The sequence below is a fragment of the Gekko japonicus genome, unplaced genomic scaffold (assembly GCF_001447785.1).
Source record: "Gekko japonicus isolate JY-2015 unplaced genomic scaffold, Gekko_japonicus_V1.1 scaffold1292, whole genome shotgun sequence".
NCBI lineage: Eukaryota > Metazoa > Chordata > Lepidosauria > Squamata > Gekkonidae > Gekko > Gekko japonicus.
Window position 1 is genome coordinate 111,233 of NW_015165277.1, and position 10,966 is coordinate 122,198.

The following is a 10,966-nucleotide window of genomic DNA, read 5'->3' on the forward strand; positions in this document are numbered from 1 at the left end:
AGAGCGTGTTAATCTGCAGGCACAGTTTTGTTTTTTGGGTGGCACATCGTGCCAGGAGGATGCCAGTGGGCTCCCAGCTGGGCCATTGATGCATATATATCTGTTCTTTAAAGTTCTGCGTCCATTTAATCATACATGTTTTCACTTCTTCTGTCTCTAGTTAGAGTAGTAATTTACATTCCCACTGCAACAAATGTTATTTTTGTTTTGTGATCAGCTGTTCAAACTCTGTCATCTCTCTCTAATGACTCTGCAGACTGGTTGAATATAACAGTAACCAACACTAATTCTGATGTTATTATACACCCTACCCCAATGAACGACTGCAGGGAGAGTGAGACGTCCCGCTATAAACTGTCTGCCTCAGCAAATCTACAGAAATATATCTCAGGCACTGACAATGGTTGTGTTATTTTTGACATAAACATATCCTTGAATCAATTTATAGAGATAGATTGACTAAATATCTCATCACCCCAGAAGGCTCAGGCTAGAGAAGTAAAGCCAATGATCATGAATTCTTAAATTACCTCAGAACACATAATATTATCCTTCTCCAAGAGACCTGGTCCACCTCCCCAATATATCTTAAGGGGTATAAATCCTTCTCTCTTCCTGCAACAAGGACTAGCTGCAAGGGTCACCCTCAAACTGGATTCACAACTTTTGTTTTTACAAAATTTGATGTTAATCCTCTTAATCTTCAGGAATCCCAAACTCTGGTCTTGGCAGTTCTGCTCATCTGTGGTGGATTTTCTTTTAGAATAATAAATGTTTATATGCCACCCATACAAGCCAGATCAGATTTAACTAACCAGTGGAATAGATTGACAGTTTTTCTGCAACAGCTAGCCCAGCTGTACCCTCAAGAGAATATAATCTTGGCCGGGGATCTTAATGCCAGAGTAGGTAATAATATTTTATCCCTTGCAAATAACTCTGGTCTTGACCAGGAGGCATTCACTCCTTTATTATTGCCTGACATTAGGTACTCCAGAGACGATATATCTAATTTGGCTACACAAAATCTTATTCGATTATGTGCTCAATTTAATCTAGTTTGGCTGAATGGCTGAATAGATTTTGGCAACATGGATGGCTACACCTTCATCTCCACTAGGGGATGCAGTGTAGTAGATTACATACTAATTTATCCAGTTCTCCAGCCTGATATCCCTGATTTCTCAATCCGTGAGCAGATCTTTAGTGATCACCTACACTTATCTCTTTCCTTGATTTAAACAACAGCCACCCACAATCTCTTCCGTGGTCATGTGGCCGGCATGACTAAACACCAAGGCACACGGAACACTGTTACCTTCCCACTGAACCCATTCTGTTTCCATTGTAGCTTCCATTCTGTGGAACAGGCTCCCTTAGGAGATAAGGAGACTGCCATCTTTAAAAATCTTCAGAAGGCACTACAAAACAAATGTATTCACCAGGGCATTTAATAGTGTATAAACTGTAGGCATCTTTGTGGGGGCTCTGTGCTATTGATTTTAAATGGTAATGTTTTAACTGTGATTTGTAAGCTGCCTTGAACCATGTTTTAATAACTAACTGAATAAATACTTCTCTGATCTTCTTATAAGGTGCAAAGTTCCATGTGGCAGCATGATGTGCATCTGTTTGTATCCATAAGCACATGAATGGACAGAAACACTAAGAACTACCACAGGAGGCGGTGGCGGCTACAAGCATGGACAGCTTCAAGATGGAATTAGATAAGCATAGGGAGCAGAGATCCATCAGTGGTTATTAGCCACAACTCTCAGTCTGGGGCAAGTGATGCACTGTATTCTTGGTGCCTGGGGTGGGTAACAGTGGGAGGGCTTCTAGTGTCCTGACCCCACTGGTGGACCTCCTGATGGCACCTGGTATTTTTTGGCCACTGTGTGACAGAGTGTTGGACTGGATGGGCCATTGGCCTGATCCAACATTGGCTTCTCTTATGTTCTTATGTTCTTAACAGCTCAGCTGATTTTTTTCATCAAGATGAAAAAAATATGATTGGGTGAAAAACATCAGGGTTGTGAATCAACAATACCAGAATGGATCACTAAAGGAACCTAGAAAAGGAGAGTCAGTATTGGTAAAACCCTTGCTGAGCTTAATTTCAGGTTGCAGCATCCTTATTTAGCCAGAACAACCATGGCAGTTCACTGAAGAATCTTATAAAGAAGCTACAAATCCCAATTCAGTTTCTATGGATCTTCCAAGTATGTGATCTAAATAACACCCAGTATATCCTGTAGATGTCAGAGAATTTATTGACATAAACATAAGCCTTAAGCATCAGTATTAGGAATATGTTACTAAGGTATATGTAGAAACCTTAAAAAAAGACAGACTCCTCCACAAAGTCACTGTAGGTGACAATATGGGCCCCCAAAAGTAATTTAGTACTGAGGATGTGTTAGTGGCCCCCTGACCAAAATGTTCAGGGTGATCTTGAGATGGAAAATGAAATTAGGGAGGCATTCAAAGGAGAGGGAGTTGTAATAATGGTAACTTTAACTACCCGCATATTGACTGGATAAATGCATGTTCCATTCACACCAAAGATGTAACATTTCTAGATCCCCTAAATGACTGTACCCTAGAACAGCTGAAAGGAAAATGAAAACAACCAGAGGGAAAGTGAACCTGGACTTAATCCTCAGTAGTGCTGCCCAGGACCTACTGCAAGGCATGGAAGGGTTGAATTGATTAGAAACAGTGATTACAATGGCATCTGTTGTGTACTGAACCTAACCCAGACAGACCCAGCTTGGGGTCACAGACAATGGGCTGCTAGGATCCTGGGATGGACCTATCACCCAGGAGTACCTCTGTAAATAGCCTATTGTTGGGAGTGGGTATGTGATAGGTGTGCCATTTTACAGCTTATAAGCAGGGCTCTGGCCCTGCTAGAGTTGTCTTTTGCATTTGAGCTGAAATCACAATAAAGCATGAGCTGATCACAATCCTGTGTCGAACCCAGTATATTTCAGCTTAGTTTACATGTTTTTGGAAAAGTGCCAAGGAACTCCAACTGGTCATCTTTGGCTTCGAAAGAGAAAACTTCACTAAGATGAGAAAGTTGGTAAAGAAGTTGAAAGGAACACACAAGATGATCAAATCTCTTGGGGGTTGAGGGTTACTCAAAACCTTAATACTAGAGGCTCAGCTAGAATGTATACCACACGTCAGGAAAGGTAGTACAAAGTGTAAGAGGTCACAAACTCTTTGAGGTCTAAGAGGTTACAAGAGGTCTAAGAGGCTTACAAGCAGGGTGAGGGAAGCTTTTAGAGTGAAAAGGACTTCATTCACAAATTGGAAGGGTTACCCAAATGAGGCAAGCAAAAACCAACACAAACTTGCACAAAGGAAATGCAAACAGACAATTAGGGATGCAAAAATGGATTTTGAAGAACGTATCACTAAAAGCATAAAGATCAACAACAAAGAATTATTTAAATACATTAGGAGCAGAAAACCGGCTAGGACTAAATGAATTCTTCTCATATGTCTTCACTGCTGAAGATATAAGGCAAATATGGGTTCTCAGGAGCTAAAGAAATATTTAAACAACAAATCTGGGATTTTTTTCATGAATGGAAGATGGGAATCTTAGGCAAATAGCAGTGATAGAGGAGGAAGTTCTAGTTAGCTGCAAACAAACAAATCACCAGGATCATATGGTATCCATTTCAGAGTTCTTAAAGAACTGGAATGTGAAACTGCTGATATTCTAAGATATGGAAATTGTCCCTAAAACAGCCTATGTACCAGAGGGCTGGAGAGTGGCCAATGTAACTCACATTTTTAAAAAGGATCCAGAGGGAATCTGGGAAATTACAGGCCAGTTAGCTTAACATCTGTTCCAGGTAAATTGATAGAAAGCATTATTAAAGATCAAATTGTCAAAGCATATGGAAGGACAAGCCCAGCTGAATAAAAACCAACATGGCTTCTGCAAATGTAAATCCTGTTTCACTAACCTTTTAGAGTTCTTTAAAAGTGTCATAAACATGTGGACAAGAATGAGACAGTAGTCATTGTTTATTTGAACTTCCAAAAAGCTTTTAATGAAGTAATTTATCAAATAATGCTGAGCAAACTTCAGAGTCATGGGATAGGCAGACAACTCCTCTTATGGATTGAAAATTGGCTAAAAAATAGGAAGCACGGGGTAGGAATAAATGGTCAGTAGGGGCCCTCAGGAATCTGTATTGGAACTGGTGCTTTTAAACTTGTTTGTAAATAACCTGGAATTAGGGGTGAGTAGTGCAGTGGCCAATTTTGCAAATGACACCAAATTATTTAGGTTGCGGTCACACGCGCCAGAAAAAAATGGGAGGGGGGAGTGAGGCTATTTCCTTTGAAGGAATTTGACCCGTAATTGCACGATCACAGTCCTTGGAAGCTGTGGGCACAGCCTGCCACTGCATAATCAGATGCAACCATAGGTGAGTCAGTTTTTTGGGGGGGCTATTTGTTTCTGATACGCTTAAATGAGGAATCAAATAATTGCATCTCTGCACTGAGAGCTCCCTATGGAGTTTGTGATGATGCAAGTACTGAGAAGGGGAAAACAATGGCACGGAGTCAGGATGGGCTGATCAGACAATCCCGACACCATGAGAGCGCGCTGGAGTGATCAGACAGGGGAAAGTCCGTCTGTGGCCCGTCACAACCCGTTTTCAACTGGATTTCTTCCGGTGTCTTTTAACTCCGCTTCTGTGGCGGAGCAGAATGGGTTGCTGAAGGCTGCGGGGTGCTTCCCAGATGTTGTTGTCTGATTGCGCCCTTTAAATCCGCCCGGCATTTGCGCCTATGGCGGGTTTAATTGTGCGTATGATTGCAGCCTTAGGGTGATTAAGATGAAAATGGATTGCGAAGAGCTTCAAAAAGTTATCTTCAAACTGGGGGGATAGGTGTTAAAATGGCAAATGAGATTCAGTGTGAACCACTGCATACTGGGGTAAATAATCCCAATTTTACATATGCACTGATGGGATCTGAGCTGGCAGGAACTCACCAAGAAAGGGACCTTGGGATGGTATTTATTACCTTGGGATGGTAATAAATAGTTCAATGAAAACATTAACTCAGGGTGATTTGGCACTAGACCTTAAATCCTGGTTCAACCCTGCCCCTGAACTTACATTCTACACTACAATCGAGTTCACCCCTGTAATTATCTCAGGGTATTTCTTGTTTCCATATTACATTGAAGTCACCCTGGTTTTGCCCCACACTTGTCCCAGGATAAACAGATGCTGTTATAACCAGGGATAAATGCAAGGCATTGTGTTGTGAGTCGAACACTAATAAAACAATGGATGAGATCCAAGTGTGGAAAGGACTCCAGTCTGCAGCTGCTGTGAAAAAGGCAAATCCCATGCTGGCCATAATTGGAACAGGAGTAGAGAATAAAACTGCTGCAATCAAACTGCCCTTATAGAAATCCATGGTGAGACCACACGTGGAATAGTGTGTACAGTTCTCATCACTGCACCTGAAAAAAGGCATTGTAAAGCTTGAAAAGGTGCAGAAAAGAACAACCAAAATGATCAGGGTGCTGCAGCAGCTGCCCTACAAGGATCAGTCAAAATGGCTCAGGGATATTTAGCCTAGAAAAAAAGTAAATAAGGAGAGACATAAAGTGATTTATAAAATTATGCATGGTGTGAGAGTGGACAGGCTGCCAATTTAGAACACTTTAAAAGGGGAGTGGACAAATTCAAGGAGGATTGGGCAATCAATGGCTACTAATCATGATGAATATCTGCTCCCTCCAGTACCAGGCAGTGCCTCTTTAAATCAGTTGCTGGGGAGCACAGGTATGATTTATTATTTATTTATTTTGGTTTATATACCGCTCTGATCCAAAGGTCACAGTATGATGATACTGTTGCAGTCTTCCTGTTCATGGGCTTCTTAGAGGTAGCTGGTTGGCCACTGTGTGACCATGATGCTGGACTAGATGGGCCTTTGGTCTGATCCAGCATGGCTATTCTTATGACTAGACAGTGTAATTGTCTGTTTTTAGCAGTGTGTACTGATGAAAACAGGAAGATGCCTTATACTCAGTCTGACCATTGGTCCATCTTTCTTCATATTGTTTACACTGACAGGCTGCAGCTCTCCAAAGTCTCACAGAGAAAGGTCTTTCCCAACCCCTGGTTCTGAGGAATGCCAGGGACTGAAGCTTCTGAATGCCAAAACATGGTTCAAATGACAACACTATGGCTCAAAGCTAAAAACATAGTAGTTGGTAGAAAACTGTGTGACAGTCTTGGAAGCAGAAGTTGATACGAGTCTGTTATAAAGTGCAAAATGTAACGATGGAGCAGTCAATGAGTTGTAGGTAAAATTAAAATCATAGTAGGCAGAGTCAGGCACCTCTCTGGAAAGTAATTTTCATGCATGCCATCTTCCTCAAATGAGATCAGGACTGGCTCCTTCGAAAGTAATCAAAGTGTGAACCTGGCAAATTTCAACAAAGAAAATGTCTGTGTTATATTTCTTTGAAGGCCTGCTGCATCAGACAGTTGGCTTCAGGGATTTTTCATTATATATTTCCAGTACAGTGCAATGTTTTCCTCTGGTTTAGGAAGAATGTCTGAAACAAATAAAATAAAAGACAAGGGCCAAGACTTTAATTTGCTGGGAGATCTTTATTCTGAAGGGCTTACCCTCAGATCTCCGCTTGGAAGCTAACTTCAGTTTAAAAAAAGAATATGAGAAAAATATAATTGCTTTCTCTCCAGTAGCTTACTTTTGTATTTTCTCTCTCAAAAATGGTTGGTTGGTTTGCAGTTCAGAGTTATTTGTGGAAAGCAGACTGAATATTTCGCAGCAAACCCCATCTGGCTTTGGCTTTTGAGCGTACATCTTGAGTCGTCACCTAGTGGAAAACAAAAATGAAACCCACAGAGGCTTTTAACAAGATAATTACTAACTGTGGAGGTAGATGTTGCAGGAAATAAGATAATGACAGACTTCACACTACAGCTACCAGTAAAGATATCTAAAGGTATATTTGCAAAAATGCTTCAGTATCCCAGATGGCATTGGCTATGAGACTCACTGATGCTGCTGGTGGTAGGATGTTCAGAAGGATTAGTTCCATATGGCCTAGAATTAACCTGTGTCCCTTCTGTTTTAATAGAGAATGTTGACAATGTCAGTTAACACCCACCGAACTCTGCATTACTTTTCTGCCTTTATTCAGATGTGATACATGGCATTTTTTTCTGCTTGAAACATTTTCTGTATGAGCCATCCAAGTGTGAACTTTAAGAGAGCTAATATGGCATATTGTCCCTTTACACATTGTGCCCTTGTCAGCCGCCCTGAGCCTTGGGGGTAGGGCGGGATATAAATCCAATTAAATAAATAAATAAATAAATAAAATTAGACACTCTTGTCATTTCCCCTTTTTTGGGGGGAAAAACCCTTTCTGACTAGTATTCCTACATTCTGAACTGATCTTCTACTTACGTAGAAATGGGAGAAGGCATACTCTTTTTTTTTCTCTGCAGCAAATGCACTTGTCATTCATTTTTCTTACTTTCCTCAAAGCAAAGAGCCAGTACAGGCTTTCCTCCTATTGGAGTAGGAGGTGCTTCAGTAGATCCCAGGAAGCATTACCTTTGTGTCCGCAGAGGGAGCACCCATATAGAAGCAGTGGTCTTCATCATAGGAAGACACCTGGTTTGGTACCTCCCAGTGTTTTATGGTTGGACCCCAGGGTCATGGCAGCCATTTTGTGGTGGTTCCCACTCAGTGTTCTTAAAATTGCAAAAGTGCCTACAGGTTCATCAAAATTGGGGACCCTGATATAGCATATGTATAATACTGCTTTATTTAGAACACTTACAAGTACTCCATCTTAGGACATAAATACCAAATGGAGTCCTTCCATCCTCTAGCTCAAGATACAAGGTTAATTATCCCCACCCAGGAAAGCAAGGAAAGGAGAAAGATCCCATGTCTCAAGCTGTGACTTCAGGATATCTTCATGTCTCCCATATATTCATACTGTGCCTAACCTCAACCACACTCACTGGATGCGTTGAGACGGGGGATTTACAACGGTATAGGTGCCGGTTCCAACCGGTGTACTTACCGGCGTTCAGACGGCGAACATCTGCCTCCTGTCCCTAACCGTTGTAAATCCCTTTAAACCATTGAACTCTGCCACTAGGTCCCCAAGTGATGGTATACTGAGTGCAATGGTTGCTTTCGATGTACCCTTCCGTCTGATCGCTCTCCACCGGTGTCTAGCCATTTCCGTCGGAAGCCTGAGGCTTCCGTTTTCCCCCTATTTTTTTAAAAAAACTGAGCGATATGCGCTTGGGCGAAGCTTCGCCCTGAGCATTTGTTTTTTTTTAAAAAAAGCCCTTACTTTAACTTTCCGGAGGAGTCCGGGACTTCAGGGAGACCAGTTTGGTCTTTAAACTTTAAAGGTAAGTCCATACCTTTAAAGTTTAAATGTAATATGGGGTGTTTTGAGCATGCACAAAGATTGCCATTCTGTGAATGGCTGCCTATGTGCATGCTCAAACTGTGTTTTTTTTTAAAAAAAAAAAAAACGCCGACGCCCGCAGCGTGTGAGCAGGCATACACTGATGGGATCCGCAAAATGGAGGTAAGTGTGATTGCGTTTCAGCCGGCATAAACTGTACCGGTTCCAAACTGTTCCAACCGGTACAGTTTATGCCGGCTGAAATGCCGCATCTGAAAGCACCCACTCTGTGAACATTTTCTAGCTGTAAAAATGCAGTGTAGAAAGGGTGTGCTCTTTCATATAGTCTGGCAGCATATCAATGAGCTATAAGTACAATGTCATGCCAGTGTAACCCCCTTGTAAGAGAGCACAATGACTATCAGCCACTCCACAATGACCATTGTTACAGCAGTTATCACTTATGGTACCTATTACATTACAGGATCAGAGCTCCATGGATAAATCCCAGGAGAACATGAAGTCCAATTGAACTCCATACAGGAAGTGTGAAACTATTGGTTCAACAGTTACAGTATGTCCCCCAAGAGATACAATCCACCATATTGGAACCCCCAAGGGTGAGGGGATGCTGAGAGAACTGCAAAAGCCTAATGTGCAAAGCTTTGGAGTCCCCTTGCTCTTTTCTGCTACTATGGAATAGGGCTTATTACTGCATTTGTCTCATTTGATTCTTTGTATTTGACAGGGATAAGAGCCAGGATGGACTCCTTACACAGCACAATGCTAGCCATCTGCTCAGCCTGCAATGGAACTAACAGCTGCTGTGACCAGTAGGGAGGGGAATGAATCGGCTCACTAACTAAAGTTCACCATGAATTTTGGCTGGTTTGTGGTTCATGAAGTGAAGTTTCTGGCAGGGCGACCAGCATGAATATTCCACATACTTTCACATTATTCATGTTGGTTCATGGTGATTCATGAATGGATATGTTTCCCGCTCAATTAAAATGTTTACAAAACTTCAAACCAATGCTGGCTGGGTGGAATTCTCTAGCCTTGGAAGCACCAAGAAGGCCCTCCAAAGCTTAACTGGCATTGTTGGCTGCCAACAACAAACTCCCCATTCTGCTCTATGGGATCACAATGGTATATATACCTTCAGCTCAGCTCTGTAGCCTCTCCTCTGTTAGCTGTTGGTAGTTAGACAGAGAGGCATGGAACTTGTTAAAAGCAGAGCACATTAATTTATTCCTGACTGTGAACATGAACACCCTTTCCTCTGTTGCGGTTCGGGTGTTAGGTGGACTCAGGGCTGTGAGCCACCCTGTCTTTCTGCTCACATCAAGTGGCTCAGCTGAGGACCCACATTTTATGCTCTCCTGATTGCGAACTCCTCGCCCATGCTGGGACTTGATGAGGTGTTTCCTCACCATCACATCTACTGAATCCCCTATTTTGCATGCCTGGCATCCCTGCTGCTGCTGACCTCCCAGTTCACCACTGACAACCAGTGGTGTGGCTTCTCCCTGGTCAGGCTATTTGAGGCAGAGGTCCTGGACTGTGGCTCCTCCTCCTTCCCAGTCTCTTCTATCCGATGTTCTCTCTGGCCATGTATGCTGGCCTGTGATCTTTGCACTTTTTTGCAGAGCTGACACTTCCATTACATGAGCTCTGCATTCAGGACAGCAATGCTACCTTTTATCCGGGGGTCACAGACACAGTCCAGCTTGTACTCCCCTTTCTTGCAGAGAGGATGCAACCTAATGGTGATGCCCACCAGCAATCTCTCTGCCAAGCTTCTGACCCATGGGAGAATAGCCATCCCCTCGGGGCCCAGCTCCAAAATGGAGCCCTCAAATAAGGAGGATGACTGGCCCCAGGCTGGCCAAATGGGTGCAGAGCATGTCGGTGGTGTCCTGGAAGGGCTTGAGGTCATGCACCATTTGGGAGAGGGTCAGCCAGTCATTAGAGCTGATGCTGGGCTCCTCTTCCCATGCAGGATGGTCATGGAGGAGATGACATCCTGCACCACACTCTTCTGCTGCACCAAACGTACTATCATGGTGTCGGTGGAGTTCCTCATCCCCCTCCCCCTGATTCTCATGCAGGAGATGGGCATACTTGATGTTGTGTGAGAAGTGGATGGCCAGGCACTTCCAGGTCTCGAGCAAGGACCGCATTTCGAGGAGGTCAGTATCCCAGATGGCCTTGACAGAGCTCCCCAACTGCAGAGCATCCTTCACTACCAGCTGAAGCATGTGCACCAGGCAGATGATGCCCTTGAGGTGCACAGACTTCACTGACTGCCAGCACATTGGTGACAACATCCACAACCATGTAGCCATGGATGATGTTGCTGCTGCCCACCCACTTTCTCAGGCTACTCTGTATCACAGTGGTGGTGTTTTGCACAGTGTGGTCTGTATACATCCCCTGCACATGGAACAGAACCACTTTGTAGCCCGGTGGCAGGACTGTCCCCTCTTGGGGCCTGGCATTCCT

At 43.2% G+C, this 10,966-nt stretch overlaps 1 protein-coding gene across 1 annotated transcript in view; it reads right to left on the reverse strand.

The window, feature by feature from the left end:
• Positions 1 to 6,817: 6,817 nt before the first annotated feature.
• Positions 6,818 to 10,966, reverse strand: part of TRIM42 (tripartite motif containing 42) — a 67,956-nt gene continuing 63,807 nt past the window's right edge. The window contains exon 9 of the mRNA XM_015410273.1: positions 6,818 to 6,898. Within this exon, the coding sequence (XP_015265759.1) occupies positions 6,818 to 6,898 (81 nt within the window). The remainder of the gene's footprint in view (positions 6,899 to 10,966) is intronic.